This window comes from Triturus cristatus, chromosome 7 (assembly GCF_964204655.1).
Source record: "Triturus cristatus chromosome 7, aTriCri1.1, whole genome shotgun sequence".
NCBI lineage: Eukaryota > Metazoa > Chordata > Amphibia > Caudata > Salamandridae > Triturus > Triturus cristatus.
The window spans coordinates 20,679,561-20,700,344 of NC_140590.1; the positions used below are offsets into that span (position 1 = coordinate 20,679,561).

At 46.7% G+C, this 20,784-nt stretch overlaps 1 protein-coding gene across 1 annotated transcript in view; it reads left to right on the plus strand.

Annotated features, from left to right (window-relative positions):
• LOC146808707 (uncharacterized) overlaps positions 1 to 20,784 on the plus strand; it is a 170,911-nt gene that overhangs the window by 127,933 nt on the left and 22,194 nt on the right. Inside the window, exons 6-7 of the mRNA XM_085615519.1 lie at positions 7,744 to 7,776; positions 12,321 to 12,364. Coding sequence (XP_085471645.1) covers positions 7,744 to 7,776; positions 12,321 to 12,364 — 77 coding nt within the window. The remainder of the gene's footprint in view (positions 1 to 7,743; positions 7,777 to 12,320; positions 12,365 to 20,784) is intronic.

A 20,784-nucleotide genomic window follows, 5' to 3' on the forward strand; every position in this document is an offset into this window, starting at 1 on the left:
GGACCAGGGGAGGGAAATGGGATGATCCACCATCAGCTGGGAACAGTTGCTAAAAATTGGGTCAAGTAAATTGCCTTTTTCATGGGTAGGGGCTGTGACCCGCTGAGTTAGCTGTAAGGCTGCCAGGTCGTCAGTTAGTTCCATAGCAATATGGTCTGTGGAAGAATTAAAATGAAAATTAAGATCTCCCAACATGGTATAATTAGCTAGGGCCATGGCTCGTTTTGCTATAATGTCGGGAAGAGATTTATGGAACAGTTTGGCCGGCTCTGGGGGACGGTATATTGGAGTGCCAGAGAAGGAGCTGTTAGCAGTAAATTCGATGCTAAAAGCTAGGCTCTCGCATTCCGGGATGGTTTCAGTCGTAATGCGGCACTGGTACTGGTCTTTCAAAATAATAGCCAGACCTCCTCCTCTACCCTCTGTCCGGTCCAGTCTATGGATTTGAAAACCCGGGGGTAAGGCGGAGATTATGTGTGGCTCTGAATGGGGGTTGAGCCAGGTTTCTGTCAAAAAGACGGCGTCCGGCTTGCGCTCCTCAAGTAGTAGAGCGATTTGTGTACTATGTCTCAGGAGCGATCTACAATTTAATAAACACATATGGTATTCCTGCGTCGTGGATGATAAAGTTTGTTTTTTATTACAGTTTTGAGAATGCCACTTTTAGAAATTTTTCCTTGGGACAGATCTTATCTTATAAATAAAGTACTTCCATTGGATTGGTGTGCTTGGTACTCTTGATTGCGGCTTGTATGTGGCAATGAACTGTTGGAAACGACTGGACCAATACGAGTCCTAGAAACATTGAGACAAAATCTTGCTGGACGGGATAATACTCCCATTGCAAAATCAATAACGTCCTTCCAACACAATAATACTTCGTATCCCATCATTGAGTAGCGCCCTGAAGAAGTCCTGTATTTGGACGAAACACGTCGGCTGTTCTGTTTGTTGAGTTACAAGAACTGAACTATGTTTTTCCTACATAAAATGAAAATGGAATAAAAGAAATAATTTTTGAAGAACTCTTATTGTTGGAGATGAACTTTATGATTGTCAATACTGATTCTCTCGTGTGGTGCACCTTTGTTTTGATTTTATATATTTGGCTTCCTGAGGGAATAAGCACTGTGACAGTGGGTGCTATTCAGTGTGCACGCGAATTCCCACTAAAACTTAAAGGGATAGTACTGAGGGAGTGATAAGAGGTTAGGTGTTGGTCATTAGAAGGTTCCACTGTTTTCATTATTTTAGATTAGAAGCTGTGTACCGAACTCCTAGAGGCCAGACGCGCCTGCAGGCGCCTCAAGATAATGTGGAGGAACCAGAAGACCACTGAAGCCCACACCGACCACAAGATCACCATGAAGAACTACCACCAGCTGGCTTTTTTCTCTGATTTCCCTTTATGATTGTCAATACCAATTCTCTTGTGTGGTGCACCTTTGTTTTGATTTTATATGTTTGGATTCCTGAGGGAATAAGCACTGTGACAGTGGGTGCTATTCAGTGTGCACGCGAATTCCCACTAAAACTTAAAGGGATAGTACTGAGGGAGTGATAAGAGGTTAGGTGCTGGTCATTAGAAGGTTCCACTGTTTTCAATATTTCAGAATAGAAGCTGGGTACCGAACTCCTAGAGACCAGACGTGCCTGCAGGCACCTCGAGAAAATGTGGAGGAACCAGAAGACCACTGAAGCCCACACCGACCACAAGATCGCCATGAAGAACTACCACCAGCTGATAAGGGACACCAAAATGCTGATGCAGAGCCTTCATCAGGGAAAAAATCAACACCAACTCAGCCAACACAAGGGAACTCTTCAACGTCATCAAGCATTTCACCAAACCCTCATGCGAAGCCTCTGACATCACACCATCCCAAGACCTCTGCAACAAGCTCAGTGCCTTCTTCCACCAGAAGATCATGACCCTTTATGACAACTTCAACGAGCCAACGAATGCCTTCACACCTACGACCACTACTACCTCCAAACCAACCATCACCACCTGGAACCCCGCATCCATCGAACTTATTGCCACCACCATGAAGAAAACACACTCAGGAGCCCACACACACCCCTGCCCCCCACACATCTTCCACAGAGCCTCCACGGCCATCGCTCCCGAGCTAGTCCGCACCATCAACTCCTCCCTGGCCTCCGGCTCCTGCCCCATGGACTGGAAACACGCGGAAGTGAAGCCCTTCCTCAAAAGACCATCGGCCGACCCGACTGACCTCAAGAACTACCGACCCATCTCCCTCCTCCCCTTCGCTGCCAAAGTCACAGAAAGGCTTGTGAATGCCCAGCTGACAACCTTCATCGAAGATAACTACATCCTTGACCCCTCCCAATCCGGTTTCCGCAGCAATCACAACACCGAGACAGCCCTGATTGCCGCCACCGACGACATCCGTATGTTGCTTGACCAGGGCCACACCGCAGCCCTCATCCTCCTGGACCTCTCCGCAGCTTTCGACACCGTCTCACATCGCACACTAACCACCAGGCTCCACAACGTGGGAATTCAGGGAGACGCCCTGAACTGGATCCGATCCTTCCTCTCCGATAGAACACAGAGGGTCAGGCTCCCAAACTTCCTCTCCAAACCCACCAACATCATCTGCAGAGTTCCCCAAGGATCTTCTCTGTGCCCAACTCTCTTCAACATCTACATGGCCCCCATTGCCGCAATCGTCAGGCATCACGGGCTCCGCATCGTGTCCTACGCTGACAACACAAAGCTCATCCTCTCACTCACCAGCAACCCAGAAAACACTAGACTCAGCTTCCAGGAAGGAAGGAAAGACGTGGCCACCTGGATGAAGGACAGCTGCCTCAAACTCAACTCCGAAAAGACCGAGGTTCTCATCTTCGGACCCTGCTCCTCCACCTGGAGCGACTCCTGGTGGCCTCCCACCCTGGGACCCCCATCCACCCCGACGGACCGCGCTCAGAAACTCGGCAAAATCCTCGACTCCTCCCTCTCCATGAACCGCCAAATCAACGCTATCTCGTCCACCAGTTTCAACTGCCTCCGGATCCTACGTAAGACCTTCAAGTGGATCCCCCCAGACTGCAGAAAGACCGTCACCCATGCACTCATCATCAGCAGGCTCGACTACGGCAACGCCCTCGACGCTGGAATCAACAAATCCCTACTATGCAAACTCCAAACCATCCAAAACGTGGCCGCCAGGCTCATCCTAGGGACACCGCGCCATGAACACATGACTCCACACCTGCAAGAACTCCACTGGCTGCCTGTTGAGAAGAGCATCACCTACAAACAACTCACGCAGGCCTACAAATCCCTCAACAACATCAGACCCAAATACCTCAACAACCGAATGAGCTTCCACGCACCCAAGCGGAACCTCCGTTCAGCTGACCTCGTGCTAGCAGAGGTCCCACACATCCACCGGAGCAGAGCTGGAGGGAGAGCTTTCTCATACACCGCAGCCACAGCTTGGAACACTCTCCCAGTAGAAATAAGACGCTCTCCAACCCTGCACACCTTCAGACGGGCTCTCAAGACCTGGCTTTTCGACTAACCAGAGCAGTCCTACCTTTCCCTCCCCCAGCGCCTTGAGACCCTCACGGGTGAGTAGCGCGCTTTACCAACCCCTGATTGATTGATTGATTGTATCTCATATGATATAATCTCAAAGCCAAAGGCCCTGACAATTTTGGCAAGGAGGGCAACATAGATATTAAAAAGTGTAGGGTTAAAACTTGAGCCCTAGGGATCCCCCTCCCCCACCATCCAATGTCATGGTACAAGATTTATAGGAGCCTAGAATAACCATTTGGGTCCTTTCGGAAAGGAAATCTGAAAGCCATTGTGATGCTCTTCCATGGATACGGCTCTCATAATGCCTACCAAGTTACTTGGTATGAGATACCATTTCAAACGCTGGATACAAGTCCAGCAGCACCAGCATAGATGGTACATTAGCATCGAGAGAGCATATGATGTGGTCAGTGACCACTACCAGAGCTGTCTCTGTGCTATGTGATGCTCTGAAGCTGGACTGTGATGAGTCTAGGATACTATTTGGCTCCAGTTATTTTATAAGTTGTTTACTCATATGCTTCTCCAATATCTTCCCATTTAAAGGAGCAGTAAGATGGGTCTGTAACTGGCAAGATTGGTCAATGCCAAATTGGCTTTTTTTTATGGGTCTGACCTGAGCTCAGTGGTGTAATCAAACTTTGAGGGGCTTCCATGCAAGATATGCTGAATGGGCCCTCACATCAGTAGAGGCTGAGGGCCCCCCCCTCCAGTATGAGTAAGCCTGAGCCCCTGCACACTGCTGTGGGGGCCTTTGTTACACCTCTGCCTGAGCTACCTTCCAGTCCGATGGAATAGTCTTGTATTGATAGATAGATTGAACAGGGAACAAATTGAAGGGGCAAGCAGATTGGCAAGGTCAGCCAAAAATCGGGGGGGGGGCAGACATCTAAGGGAGAGCCTGACTTAGTTGAGACAAGGATTTTCTGAATTGTCTGTGGTGTAAAACATTACAATTTGCTTGGGCTGTTAGCACAATTAGGGGGAGGTGCACAAAAGTCGAGCTCCTCGCAAGCCTGATCAAGTGGACTAGAGAATTTCTGAAAAATCATTTAGATTGTGTCTTCAAAATGGTTAAGTTAGGGAGTCACAAAGTGTTTGTGAAGCATTTATTTCTTGGGAGCATGCTTCAAAATGTATAAAAGTATTAAGCACTTTAAAAAGGGCTTTTGAAGATCTTTTGGCCTCTACAATTTGGTTTGATATAAGCAATTTACGGGCTATCTTGAGGTTTAGATGGTATAGGTTTAACGATACTTTATAAACGTCCTTATTGGATACATTATTAGAACAAAATATCGTTCCCGCGCACAAACGAATAAATGTTCAAACCAGTAATATCAGAAGAGAATTCAGTCCATATAATCAGGAAACAGTCTTCTTTATTTTCTTATTCCTCAAAGTCTCTCCTTGAGGTCATAGCATGACATTTCATGGTAACAGGTAAGCACAAATGTTGCAGCCAACACGTGTTTCGTCTTGGGTTAATGGCCCAACGACTTCCTCAGGGCAAATATAATATTAAAGCAGGCAGTACACCACACATTAGGTAGGGCCTATACGTGGTTCCATATAATTTGTGTCTAAAAATCGCTGGTATTCATCCAAGTTCAACGATAAAACATATGTAACTATCTCGATTGGACTATCGATTGATTATATCAAAACCGTCTCATAGGTAGAAGAATTGTGTATCGCAAAACGGAGAGTGCTCCAGTCATGGTTGCGTAAAGTTCGTGGTGTACTGCCTGCTTTAATATTATATTTGCCCTGAGGAAGTCGTTGGGCCATTAACCCAAGACGAAACACGTGTTGGCTGCAAAATTTGTGCTTACCTGTTACCATGAAATGTCATGCTATGACCTCAAGGAGAGACTTTGAGAAATAAGAAAATACAGAAGACTGTTTCCTGATTATATGGACTGAATTTTTTTCTGAGACATTGATATTACTGGTTTGAACATTTATTCGTTTGTGCTCGAGAACGATATTTTGTTCTAGTTTTTATCCTCTGTATACCTACAGTAACGGAGGATTATTGGGACGCAGGTGGCCGTTTCCCTTTCTGTTCCCTTGAGCAATTCTTTTCTGTTTTCCATATACAATCATTGGTTTTGCGCATGATTAACCCAGCCCCTTTTCTATGTTTGATGGATACATTATTACTCTGACGCCATTGTTTTTCTAACCTCTTACATGAGGCTTCTCTATTTTTAATTCTGTCGAGTACCAAGGTGCATGGAGTCTATGGATCTGATTGTCGTAGGGTTTGAGAGGGGCTATTTTATCAAATTCCGACTCCACAGCTCTGTTGTAGTCAGAAAGTGCTTGATCTACATCTAAGTCATGTGGCGGGACACTACACTTAATCACCTTAGCCACAGAATCAGGAGTGGTTTTCCACCACTGTCTAGACATATTGTTTTAACGCGTATTTGTTTTTCCGGTCTCATTATACTTAGGGATTTGAAAACAGATGAGTGAGTGGTCTGTCCAGAGTAAAGATTTGGGTGATTTGCAAATTAATGGTGAGAAGTTAGTAAAAATGAGGTGCAGATTATAACCTGAGACATGAGTTGCTCTGTTAACTTGTTGGAACAGACCAAGTGTTGCTAGATTGGAAAATAGTTGACTAGTCTCTGAATCAAAGGAATCTTCCCATGGTAATTGAAGTCTCCCAACAAGAAGAACTGTTGTGCTTCAAGCACATGGGGCACAATATATTCCGGTAGGCTGTGACTGAACCCTTTTTTGGACCAGGCGGACGGTAGACTAAAGCTCCTTTCCAACTTACTTTGGGAGAGAGTTGAGCTTGAATATGCATATTTCTGCCCAATCTCCCAAGGCGGCAACATTGGCGATGTTTACAGTGAAAGAAGCAGTAGAAGTGCGGTGTGAAAGGCTACATATAAACAAGTTATTAGTAGTAGTAGTGTAGCACGATTGTGCTTTCAATACTTTGGCAAGCGTGTGTAGAGTTTTTGAATTTCTATCAGTTGTATGTTATGTATCAGGTTACATACAGTTAGTTTTTGTTCTACTTTATGGATTGCGTTTGCTAATTTGAAAGTATAATGAGCTTCTCCCTGTTAAAGATGTTTGTAGAGTGCTTTCTCTATAGACAGGTGTTCCAATGGCTCTGGCATTTTGTTGAGTTAGTTGAGTTCATTGAGTTGGATGGTCAGTGGTCCAGTGCTTGTCTAGAAGAGCGCTTTGATAGGAAGGTACATTTCTGTGATTCAATGTTGTGCTTTGGACCGTGTGACATGTTTCAATGCATTTTATTTGGATGGTTCTAAGATGTATGTTGACCTGGTCTGGGGGCGTTGCTGTTGAGTTTGAAGCATCTTGCCAAAAATAAGGCTTTGTTGGGGTCTGTCAATCGTGTTCAGATTCAGAAAGGGAATTATAAGCATTGTATTAAAGGTGTCCCATAATGAATATTGTTCAGGGGAAGATGCTGTTTGGTGTCCAGAGTTAGCTGATGTGTGTATGTCTAGTTCATACTGTATTGGTGGTTTTGTGGTGTTGGGTATTCGTGTTGTAGAACATGATTAGCTGCACTACATGGCAGACCCAAGGAACCTTGACAGCTGTAGAGCAGTACGTAGTTATTAGACCAAGAAAGTAGAGTGTTCACACACGCATGAACGAGGAAGTGTGCATCATGTGAGCAAGGACTTGCGTGTGATGAAGGACTATGGAATTGCCTGGGGATTAAAATGTGAAGATTATGTGGTAGTGTGATACAAAGAATAGGATGCAAGATATCTTCTACACGTTTCCAGTATATTCTCTCACCTTCTAGTGTCAATTCAAGTTCAGTATTTAGATTTACTAGAACTCTGTTTCATTTATGAATTGGGAAGTCTTGGCTTTGGTAATTGCGTCTTTAATCTGTTAAGCACATTACTTTCACCTGCTTCTAAAATGCAACTTGGTTCTTTTTGAGCCAACAGTATCCCTCGTTGTGCAGGAATCATCTCACACATGCAGGGTGAGTCTGGACGGAACAAAAATGAGATGTCTCTGCGTCTTTAACTAAGACCAGGATGGGTTTCTACTCTGTGCTCACCTCTTATGCCTTCCAGGTGACCAGAGGTGGGGTATGGCTGCTCTCTCTTCATCTAGTCATCTGGTGACCACTGCTCTTCCTCTTTCCACAGGCGCAGTCCCTTGATGCAGACCACACTTACATGGTAAGACAAATGTAAAGCATCTCTCACACACAGAATTGTGTTTCTGATTGCTAAGATAAATATTTCTTAATATCTCCTGAGGATTCCTAGTTCTTATTCGGTCACCTCTGTAACTGCTACACAATCCAGTGGGTGGTTAGTAACGCCTATTTGCTGGATAAGTCTGCCATGGATATCTAAGCTTACAAAACAGAATCTCATGAACTGACATGATAAGATACTCTCCCTTATATATTGTAGAATAGGTTAAGCAAATGTCGTTTCTTGGTTGTCAAGGTAGTGCAGGTAGCAACAATGTATTTTAATTACCTATCCAAAGGCCTTTCAGTGTTGTAGGAATAAAAAGAGGGACTGTCTATAGGAAGAGCTAATATTACCGGCTGTCAGAAGTACCTGGTTCTCCCCAGAAGCAGAATTGACGAATAATTCCCAATGCCCACTCACCGGTACCGTCACCTCTTGAAATGGGTAACGGCACCAGCAGAAGGGGAAAGGGGAGTTGGACAGAGAAGAGAAAACTTCAGATGGGTGACTGCTCCCTTTCTGCCAGAATCCCTTCAAGGACCTCTTCTGTTCTTCGGTAACCCAAGGTAATTCCAGGCGGAAACAAGCACCTAATGCACACAATTGAAAAACAACAATATAACCACACTTCCTCAATTATCTTCTATTCTATCCAGCTTTTGACTAAACTCTTACCCAAATTGTCTGAAGTTGTTGCCCTTTTTCCATTAGCTGATATGTGGTCTAAACTGTTTTCGTCACCACCAGTATACCTCACTGATGGGTCTGAATACCTAATGCACACAGGGGAATGCGGTTAGAATAATTTTACCTCACTGGATTTTACTCATTTAACTATTCTTGCCTATTCTTACCCTGGTTAACTGCGCTCTTTCTTCAAGCTTTTGCTGTTGCACAAACCATTTACATATTTACAATGTTTTTGACATGCAAATGAAGTTAATTTCCATCACTGCACAAGGACTTCTGTTAAAGTCTCAGTAGCCCGCTTCTGGGTTGAAGTCCTTTGTCTAACCTCCAAGCGCTGACGCTGATGGTGATGAAACGCACAAAAAGGGACTATGGAGGGAAAGTGAGGTAGGGAAAGACTAGGAAAAGATGCTCCAAAGGGGAAGCCTGGAGAGGATAGTGTAACAGTATCTTTGCCCCTGAAAGACTGAGCCTTACTGACTGTTCCTGACGCTGCTGCCAAACTTCTCAAATCCGAAAATACGGGAGAAGGCACTCGCCGATACGAAGTTCTCCTGTGACGAGCTTCTCCCTTCTGGAAAGGTGAGTCGCTACTGAATACTTGTACGAGACAGAGCGTCGGCTTGGCTACGAAGTCCCCACAAGCCTCCATGGACTTCCGCCGGCGCTCCACAGTTTTAAGACAGAGAAGTGAAATCTAAACAGCCTTCCCTCAAGGATTTCAAATTGAAGTGCGCCGCATATAGCGCGCGCACACAGCTGATACTCTCTAATTATCACAAGAGCGTGCCACATCTAAAGATGGCTGCGCATTGCAAGGGAACCCAGCAGCCATCTTACAATGTTCTTCCACACACAGTTTTTACAGTAACTTCCAGTGAGTGTTCACTGGTAGCTTCTTCACCAAACTTCTTTTTCTATTGTATCTTCTCCTCAACCTGCTCTGAACCAAGGATATTACATTTACACCGGCCTGTAGGAAAAAAAGAGGGACTGTTTATAGGAAGAGCTAAATGTTACCAGTCTGTAGGAATAAAAAGAGGGACTGTTGATAGGAAGACCTAAATATTACCAGACCTGAATTAAGATCTTTGGAAACTAGCAAAGAAATGGCACCAAGTGTGCTCTCAAAGGTGAGATGTTCCACCAGATGACAACCTTCCCTGAGAAGCATCCGGCCTTACAGTTGGGTCTCTGCTGTAGGGGAGTAGAGTGTTGACTGCACCAATTGTACACTTAGAGGTGAGGTGTTCCACAAGACGGCTGTCTTCCCTAAGAAATATCTTTCCTCGCTGTTGGTTCTCTGCTGTTGGGAAATGCAGTGTAAACTGCACCACATGCATGTCCAGAGGCGAGATGTTCCACAAGATGGCTGTCTTCACTAAAAGCTGCTTACATTTGGATCTCTGCTGTAGGGAAATAGAGTCCCATACCTCATGTATGTTCAGAGGCCACATGTTCCACAAGATGGCACCTTCACTGAGTAGTATCCCAGCTAACAGTTGGATCTATTTTGTAGGATAGTAGAGTGTGGAATCCTACTCAGGCAAGAAGGATTATCTAGTCATCAGTTTGAGATGAGCTGAATGACCGACTTTAGAAACCAGGTAGAGGGCCTGTTAGAACTGGGGCCGCCAATTCCGACACGGTAGCTTGGCGCGAGGTAGGAAGGCACCCGAAGGCAATGTGTAAAGCACTGGTGCAGCACTCACTCACACAGATTCAGCCATGCGCACGCAATGAAGGACGCCACCACAGGGGTTTTGTAAAACACAAGATTCTTTATCTATTGTAAGTCTCAGGATATCAATTCATTTCAGGATGAGCGCAATTAATTTCAAGGCAACGACCATAATCAGTACATTCAATTACTTTCAGCAAGGCAGGGTAGAAGAACAATTCATTCATGGCATTAATCAATCAGGGCGCTTCAGAACAACAGTTAACTCATTAGGATAATCACAGAACAACCTTCCTTTTCGTCAATTGTCAGAATCAGTGCATCAGGTAATTCATTCCGTTGAACAAAGTAGTGCATGCCCATACAACAATTATTTCCTTCCCGGGGGCAAACAGTGCATGTTTATACAGCAATTAATTCACTCCTGTGGGGTAACCAGTGGGTTGTTATACAACAATTACTTCATTCCTGGCAGGCAAACGGTGCATTTCTATGGTACCAATCACTTCCTTCCTACCGCTAGACTACCAGGGCTCAGTCCCACAGTGAGTTCTTCCTTTGTTGGGTCTTCAGGCCCCGGGCAACAAGCAGTTAATTGGGGGGTTCTGGGGGCCCAGGGCCAATCTCTAGAAGGAGGGGCGGTGGCGGGGCTATCTCGCTGAACGGGGGCGACTCCTGGGCAGCCCGCGTTATTTCCTGCTGACCCTCTGCCCTCCTTCGCAGGGGAATTACCTTATGCCAGGGCCTCCGCTCACTGTCGGAAGTTCTGGGTCAGGCGGGAGCCCGCGCAGGCAAAGCGGGCTCCCCGCGGCCCACACTCACGGTGTTGGTGAGGCAGGGGGTGTCCGAGCCAGTCCCGGCTCCCCGACGTCTTCTCGTTCTGTACCGAGCATAGCACCGGCCTGGTGGGGTGCGCTTGGGAGACACGGCAGGGGGGAAGAGAAGCACGGCAGTAGCTCAGTGAGGCTAGGGCCCGTAGCCCTCAGAAGCTCCACAGCGCTTAGGAACAGTCTGTTTAGATTAATCTTCTGTGGAGCACAGTCCCAGCTGGGCAGTGCTAGGTGGGCACAGCGCTTTACCTGTGGCACCTGTAGGGCTCTTAACAGATAGTCGACGACTCCAGGGCGGCACTTTTCTTAGGAGGGGATGAAAGATGATGGCAGGCCTCCCTGGCAGGCATAGAAGGGTGAGAAGGGGATTAAGTTGGCAGGCATCAGAGGCAGGGTGGGTCCCTGCAGCACACTGGAGATGGTCCCCTGGGTTGCCCCCTCACCAGGCAAGATCAGTAGGCAGTCAGAGTCCCTCATCTAACTTGGGTACAGCAGGGCCTAGACTCAGTCAGTCCCCAGTAGCGTAGGTTCCTCCCCTAGGCCCAACCGACTACACTCTGGCAGAGGTTCCCCCAGGTCCAGTGGTGCCTCAACTGACTAGTCAGGTTTCCCTCCTTTCCTCTTATACCCACAGGTCAGGTGACCCTCCTGCAAAGGCGGCAAAGCATAATCCCTCCCAGGGCTGGAAGGTTCCAGGAGCTTCCACATAATAGTCTATGGGACAAAAAGGCAGGATGGAAAAAGATACTGTATCCAAATGTCCCAGACTGCTCCTGACTACTAGTATGTGTATGCAATGGCCACTCCGCAGTAGCAGGGGCCTGTGGCAGCCATGTTGTTAGGAGAGAGCACATGCACCTCAGCACTGGTTAGCAGTGGCAAGGCGCCCAGAGACCTACGGCCAACAAAAAGATGGCGGCAAAAATGAGGCAACAAGGGCAAAAAAAACGGGGTAGACCACCCTAGGGCTGACAGGTCTAACAGGGCCGTATTCACACAGAGGGTCTGTCCTCATTTTGTTCTGATTCTGGTAGAAGCCCATGACCGAGGGCCGTAGGAGAATCCATTCCACTGTTCATCCACTTACTGAAATCACACCAATTTAGTGACATGTGATATACAAGCCTTCTTTTATTTACTTCAAGAATACAACATAACATAACAATAACATAATATAAGAGAAAGGATATAGCAAATAGAATGGAGGAAACAAAAAAAAAAATGCCACAGAACGAAAGTCAGAGTAAGACTGCCCATCTCAATAAAATCCAGGTATGTGTATGCGGAAGGCATCTTAATACTGTCTCTTTTGCTTGCAGGCATTAAAGCATGGAGATCAGGAAACATATGACCACCTGCAAAGGTAAGCAATGGGAAACGTCATATTCTTCTCCTCACTCAATCAATCAATCAAACATTTGTAGAGTGCACTAATCACCCGTAAGGGTCTTCAGGCGCTGAAGGGAGGGGTGCATCTACTGCTCGAACAGCCAGGTTTTGAGAAGACTTTTGAAGGTCAGCAGGTCCTGGGTCTGTCGCAGCTGTGTGGGTAGGCTGTTCCATGTCTTGGCGGCGAGGTAGGAGAAGGATCTGCCACCGGTGGAGGTCCTGAGGGTGCACGGGACTGTGGCGAGTGCGAGGTCGGCGGAGCAAAGCTGTCGGTTCGGGATATAGAAGGTGAGACGTTTGTTGAGGTATGCTGGTCTGGCGTTGTGGAGTGCTTTGTGAGCGTGGGTGAGGAGCTTGAAGGTGATCCTCTTGTTGACTGAGAGCCAGTGTAGTTCTTTCAGGTGGGCGGTGATGTGGGTGTTGCAGGATATGTCGAGGACGAGGCGTGCGGGGGCGTTCTGTATGTGTTGGAGTCTTTGCAATATTTGTACTGCAATATTTGTACTATCTTCAGCCACATAGAAAAGACAAAAAATAAGGCCCGCATCATACGAATGGAAAGAATGAGATAGACCCCTCTGGGGGGGGTAGATATATTATTTTTAGCACAGCGCAACAGAGCAACCAAAGTATTAATTTAGAATGGCCTACTGCTGCTGTCCTCCTCTGCAATGAAGCTCTCAAAGTTTGCCTCCTGCAAGGCACAACCTTTGCACTATGGTGCACAGATATGTGCATGCTCTTTTGTGTAAGATGTATACTGGAAGCCTACCCTTACAGTAAAACATGCAGGCCTAGATTTACTGACAGTTCAGGCAGCGCAGCAAGGCAAGTTGCTAAGCTGTGTTATGTGAACAGGAGAGAGCTGAACTGCACCAGAAAAGGCCTTATAACTGATGAAACCTGGGATACAACATTCTCTGTCCTTTCATGTGTGGGCTTTGGGATACTGGATTTGGGGATAAAGGTTTACAGGCTGAGCAGAATGGCTATCCCCATACTCTGACAATGTTCTGTACGTATGTCCTCGGACTCCACTTAGAGTGCAATCTCCGTCTGTAATGTTCATCTTTACATCTGTGGATGTAACTGAGGGGGGAGCATGAGGCAGTCCAGAAGCAGTCTCCAACAATAAGGACACTGCAACCTGCCTCCCAATGAATCCACTGAGGAGCAGAGAAAGGACTTACGGAGACTGTAAGTTAATGGTTCAACCTTCAGTGGATCAGCACCGAGTAAGGCTTAGCACCAGCCTCACACTGAGGAGAGAACTCTCTGATGGGCACCCTGAAGGCAGTGTGCGTATGAGAACAATAAAATGTGGGCTCTTGTGGCTTTCATTAGAAGACTGTAGTCTGGCCAGCGAGTTTACAACACTGTATACTGAGGTCTGTGAGTTATGGTACTGTTTGGGTGGGGTGCAAAATAACTTTAAGTTACAACTAAAACTTTTCAATTTCTAATGTTTGTGTAGTTTGAGTTTATTTTGAATAGAAATAATAAATTAAGTTATATCAAATTACATTTCAAATGATAAATTAAGGAGCAGCTCCTCATGCCAGCTCCCACTGCTACAGCACTCCTGTCCAGCTCGTCCGCAGTCTACTATTGCCTTGTAGACCTGCTACCCTCTGCTTGCCCTCTGCTTGAACCTCCTGTGCTCATTTCTTGCCTTCTATTTTGTTTTTACTGCTTGTTTTTCTGCCCTCTGTTTTTCTGCCCTCTGTTTTTGCCTTTTTTTGCTCTGTTTTGGCTTTTCTGCTTGTTTTTCTGTGCTCTGTTGTTCTACACTCTAGTTTGCCTTTTTCTGCTCTGTTTTGCCTTTCTCTGCTCATTTCTTCCTTCTTCCCACCTTTTCACTCTTTCTGCCATTTCCCTTCTTCTGCCACCCAGAACGGGGCCATCCCCCAGGACCTACTTAAGGGAAGCCGCAGTGCAGCTGTGCAGCAGGCAAAAGGCATGTCTGTTGCTACCTGACCTCGCCTGGTTCGCGCCCAGCACCAGCAGCCTTGGCCCTCCCGTCACTCTCCACTACACTGCCGAGGAGTGAAGTACTGGGTATTCTAGACCCAGCGGTGCAGGGGCACACACCCTATGACTTCGGGGTTTCACCCTGTTCCGGACCTACAGAAACACAGAGTCTTCTGGGTGAAGTCAAAGAATCGTTTATTGGCTGCAGACCAATGACAGGTATCCTAGAAGTACAACAGCGTGTATGTTCTCAGGAGACTGCTGAAAATCATGGAAACGGACTTCACTTTAAATAGGCCTTTTCTGGCCGCAAGCATACATTCCTGAGTTTTATGAAACGGCAATATATGAGTATACATTACAAAGAAAAGGCAGAGTCATGATGACCATCCCACATTCCAGTTCGGCCAACTCACAATGATTTACACTATAAGGTTGCGATCCCACGTTAGATGTCAGCAGACCCCCCAATAAACATGAGCATCTCCTGTTTTGGGAAACAAGTCATAAAGCAGGAACAAGCAGGTGTGGAAGAGATTAGCCGGGGGTTTGTGTAGGATGAGAAGGGTTTTATGATGGGTCGAGCCCTGATGCTAATCACAGGTGGACGGAGGAAGGGGAGCTCGTGAGACCAGTTTGACCCGGGGCAGCAGAGCCAGCTGCCCAGGTCACAGAGAAGTCACGGGAAAGCACATGTACTGAGAGGCCCGTATTTGCTCCATTATAGCCTATGTGAGGGCAATGACAAGATGGCCACTGCTTCCAAAATGGAACCCGCGTAGTACAGCAGAATAACGTGTACGCAGTGCATTCAGGGCTAGAACGACGAGTAAAGCACTCGTACATGCCGCATTTACCATTTGCGGTTCGCTAATACCAAGATAGACAGGGGTAGGGCCTGGTCCCCTACGCGGTTCCGAAGATTAAAGTACGACAGACCCTCCTTTTGCCCTTACATAGGCAATCACTATACTCATCTCAATCCGAGTCTAGGTCAATGTCCGCAAAGTCATGGAGATGTTGCTGGAGCATCATCCTATTACTTAGCTCGTCTCTCGATACAGGCTTCCTTACACATAAGGTAGCACAGAGGCCACACATCGCAGGAGCACACTGTATGCACAGACAGAACAGGAAAAGAATGGCTAAGATCATTCCAATGACCATCAGGACTTTCCAACCCCAGGCAGATATCAGTTCCCAGAACCATCCCATTAGTGACCAATCTCCCTTATCCACGTGTATGGCTTCAGATATTTTATGGAGTTTGGAGATGGCTTGATACACCGTTGGAGCGTTGTCTGGTATGAAAATGCAGCAACTGGATTGGATAACCTTGCATACCCCACCGCGGTCTGCAAGAATAACGTCTAGAACCATGCGGTTCTGCAGAGTCATAAGGCGATCCGCTTGGAGCTCAGCTGTCAGATTACTAAGGGCACCAGCCGTTACATTTATAGTGGATTCAACCACACGTGTCAGCTGTCTCAGGTTCCTACTATTGACCATAGGTCCCCAAAACGGCAGGAAACCCAAGAAGAAGTCTCCTGCTTCCTGACCAGCAGTGTCCTCCTTACTAATCACACCTCTCACAACTCTCGTCTTGTGATAATCAGAGGCAGCAGTGAATGTAGGCGGTAGCAGATTCGCAATATAACATGTGCCCGAGAAATCAGGGGGCAACCATGTATATGCTCGGTCATTACAGATGAAATAGGTGCCCTTGGCAGCTAGAAACGCAGGGGAAAACTGTGACGGGAAAGTGTATGTTTCGGTACAGTCACTTCTTCCCAGTTGAGCCCTAGGGTTCTGACCATTACCCTGTAAGCAGAACCGACCCATGTGGGGTACGACCCAGATTGGAGATGAGATTTGTCGCTGTCTTTCACCCAGACTAATACTATACCCCGTCGCGTTCCATCCTACATAAGGTCTCAGCTCTTCTTTGGGAATGGATGAGTATGCGTCAATATCTCTACTCATATCGGCAACTCCTTTCATCAAAGCCTTATTATTGGTGATGGGTCTGATGGAACGCGGTTGGCGAGGGGAGTACGTCTCCAGAGCATAGAGGAACATGGTCTGGAATGCCCATGACGATCCATTTGAACTATACGGCAGCACCAGGTAGGGAATACCCTTGTTAATGGTATGTGGCATTAACCCACAGACCCAGCAATTGGCCGTATTCACTACTAGCTGGTGCTGGTGCAAGAGCTGGATAAACGAGTTATTTACGAACTCTGATCGTCTGGTCTGTTCGTGCTCAGGCAGGGGGTGAAAAGAGTGAGAGGAGGCAGTAGAAAGAGGGGTAGGCTGTTGAGTGGGTACAATAGGCTTTTGAGCAGAGAAAAACACAAGTCCTACAATAAACATCATAATGCTACACAGTGTAAAAAGGCATAAAAAGACAAAACATTTACTTTTTACAATTCCACACATCCTGGCTTTAAAGCTCATTTCCTCGATCGGTCTCTCCATCTTAAAAAACTCCATCCTCTACTCGGGCCGCTCGCGGCAGGTGAGTTTCTTCTGCTGTGGAGTACGCCTGTCAGTCCAGGGAAACGCCCTAGACCAACCAGAACCGTCGACCTAACGTCTTCGGCCTGTACCCCAAAGTCTTGACACCGCGACCCTGCGGCAGAACCCGGATGGTGGTTCGAAAAATAAAAAATCAGGAAAGTCTTTCAGATGGGAGAGTAAAAAATGTCAAAAAGGAAAATAGTAAGGAAATCTTTATTTGTCCATGGGCCTAGGTCTCAAATTATAACGTAGACGGCCAGGTGCCGTTTGGTCTCGAAACAAAAGTTCAGGCTGAGTGGTGTCCAGTCGATTCGACGGTGGCACAGCTTCCTGTAGAATATTGTCACTCTCTTGGTCTGAAACTGTGTCTCTTAGGCGTGCATCACTGAATGGTGTGAAACGAAGTACAGTGTCTGTCTCAGAGTCGGCGATACCCTCCTTGACCCACTGGTCATATGGCAAAGGCAAGGGGACTACCTTGCAGTGGGTACCATGAACCTAGTGCTTCTTCCCTTTCACTCGCACTGCTGACCTTGTCGATAGTAGAACAAGATGAGGGCCAAGCCAGCGGGGCTCGTCGTTGCTCTTGCGCTGGAAATTCCGGACCAGCACCCACGTACCAGGGTTGATAGGGTGTCCAGGAGTTTCAGAAGCTTGGGGAAGAGTATCATGTACCTGTTGGTGCAAAACACGCAGTTTAACAGTCAAATCATACAGGTAATCGAGCAGCACTGGATGCTCTATCTCACTGAATTTCGTGGGCCTTGGCACACCCCATACATTAGCCGGGCGGCCAAAGACCACCTCGTAGGGACTAAGTCCCACTCGTGAGTGTATCGTCATTCTGGTGGACAGGAGTGCTAGAGGCAGGGCATCAGGCCATTTAAGACCAGTGCTCGCCTGAATTTTAGCCAACTTGAGCTTTAAGGCTGATTTGCAGCATGGAATTTCTGCTGGATGCCTAAACCTTCACATACATTCTTCATCACTTTACCCACGAACTCACTCCCATTATCACACCATACCACTCTCGGCATTCCAAACCTGGGGAAGAACTCTTTCACAAGGGCTTTAGCTGTGGACAGGGCAGTGTTATCTTTTAGAGGATAAGCCTCTAACCATTTTGAGAAAGCACAAACAACCACTAGTACATATTTCAGGTTGTTGCATCTTTCCATGTGAATAAAGTCCAGCTGCAAAACTTCGAATGGACATGATGGGGGCGCAAAGTGACCGGCTGGAGTTGGGGTTCCCCTACCAGGGTTGTACTTCAAACATACCATACAATTCTTGACCACATTCTCTGCACACTTGGGAATCCCAGCATTCTGCCATACTGGAGCCAACAACTTGCATATACCTTTCGTACTGATGTGTGCCATTCCATGCGCCATAGTAACTACTGGAAGCACATACGCGTCAGGCAACAACCATCGCCGATGTTCTGTCAGATCAGTCCAGCAACCATTCTCATCCAACTTACCCATACTCTCTCTCCACTTGCTTAACTCTTCCTCCGTGGCTTCAGCCTGAAGCGACTTCACACTCTCTATGGTGTTCTCACACATTCCTACATCATTAACCCATCTTGCGGGGCCTGCAACATACATTCTAGTCTTCACATTCTGTGCCGTTTCTCTCGCGGTCTCATCAGCAAACGCATTCCCACGACCAACATCATCTGTAACTTTCCTGTGCGCACTGCATTTCATGATCGCAACTTGCAACGGTAGGGTCAGTGACTCAAGGAGATCATTTACCAACTTGCCATTCTGAATTTTAGCTCCATGTGACGTCAGGAACCCACGCTCTTTCCACAGTCGCCCAAAATTATGAGCCACGCCAAAGGCGTACTGGCTATCTGTATATATATTCACTCTCATTCCTTCAGACAACACGCATGCTCTCGTGAGGGCGATTAATTCTGCTGCTTGGGCCGAATTATGTGGCACTCGTGCAGTTTCCACAACCGTATGTAAAGTCGTGATGGCATATGCAGCAGTAGTGTCACCATTAGGGAGCTTAAAGCATGAACCATCTACCCATAAGGTACCATCACACTCAGTCAGAGGAGTATCTTTTAAATCCACTCTTCCTTTCGTCTCTTCTTCCGTTCTGAACAGGCAGTCATGTTGCTCAATCTCATCTGAGTCTGCTGGAATCGGCAACAACGTAGCTGGATTCAGCGTATTGCATCGTTTTATGTGTATGTGATTCGCTAACAGTGTAAGTTCGTAACCCGATAGGCGTGCACTAGTCAAGTGTTGTGTCTTGGTTCTATTCAATAATGTGTCTACAGCATGTGGAACCATAACGATCAATGTGTTGTCCATTACCAGACCAGCAGATTGTCGGATAGACATCGCTGCAGCAGCTGTCGCTCTCAGACAGCTTGGCAATGCCCTCGCTACAGGGTCCAAAGTGGATGAAAAATACGCGCATGGGCGCGGTCTGTCGCCAAAAGGCTGTGTTAACACTGACAACGCACATCCATCTTTCTCGTGAACATACAATGTAAAAGGTTTACTGTAGTCAGGAGTACCTAACACAGGGGCCGAACACAATGCATTACGCAGTTCCATAAAACTTTTCTGGCACTCTTCAGACCAAGGGATAGGATTTGGTGTGTCTTTGCATGTTAAGGCTAACAAAGGTTTCGCCAGCAAGGAAAAGCTAGGAATCCAATGCCTACAGTATGAGGTAATGCCCAAGAAAGCACGTACTTCTCTCTGTGTCTTTGGCACACTCAACTGTTCAATGGCTTGAATTCTCTCTGGGGTCAGTCTCCTTCCCTCCTTCGATAAGAGATGACCTAAATAGGTCACTTCTTGTCGACAATATTGCAGCTTAGAGAGAGACACCTTGTGATGGAAAGCAGATAAGTGGCGCAACAGTGACAATGTGGCCTCTTTGCAGATCTTTTCAGTATCCGCGGCGATTAGTAAATCGTCCACATACTGAATCAGGATAGCGCCACTAGGCAAAACAAGTGCATCAAGCTGTGCTTTCAAAGCTTGACTGTATATAGATGGACTCTCACAGTAGCCCTGGGGAGCGCGTTTGAAGCGGAAGCTTCGGCCTCCCAGACTAAACCCAAAAATGTCTCTGCTCTCCTCTGCAATTGGGATGCTAAAGAAAGCATTCTTCAAATCGATCACTGAAAACCATTCAGCAGAGGCTGGAATCATCGTTAACAAGGCAGTTATATCAGGGACCACTGGAAACTGTGGCACAACAATCTTATTAACCTCTCTAAGATCAATCACAAATCGGTAAACAGGCGGCTGTGAAGGGTCCGTTCGTTTTAAGACAGGTAAAATCGGGCTATTGCAAACGTTGCCTCTTGTTTCTTCAATCACACCCTTATTAATGAAGTCGTGGACAATGTCTAACAATGCCTTCTGGCCTTCATTAGAGATCTTGTTCTGGGGAATACGTGGCAGTCTGACATTAGCCTTTAAAGTCACCACGTATGGCGGTATCTCCAAGAGACCCACATCATTGGGACCAGTAGCCCAAAGGGCATCCGGAAGGGATGACAGTTCAGGCGGCATTGTATTTTTGGACAAGTACATTGGGGAAATTATTTTCTTGCCTAATGTAAGTTGTACTCCCGAAGGAGAACAATACAGTGTAGCATGCAATCTCTTCAACAAATCCAGTCCCAGTAAATTCTCACCACAACCTGTCGTCAGAATCAGAGGTGCTTTCAGCTCGCAAGGTCCAACAGAAAGTGACATGGGACTAGAAATCGGATTCCTAACCGGGGCGCCAGAAAAACCTACGGAAACATTTATATCGCCAGACAAAGGTGCGCCAGGGAGTTTGGAATGCATAATTGAACTCTTTGCAGCACCAGTGTCTAGCAGAAAAGGCTCTGTTACATTTGCTGTAGTCACC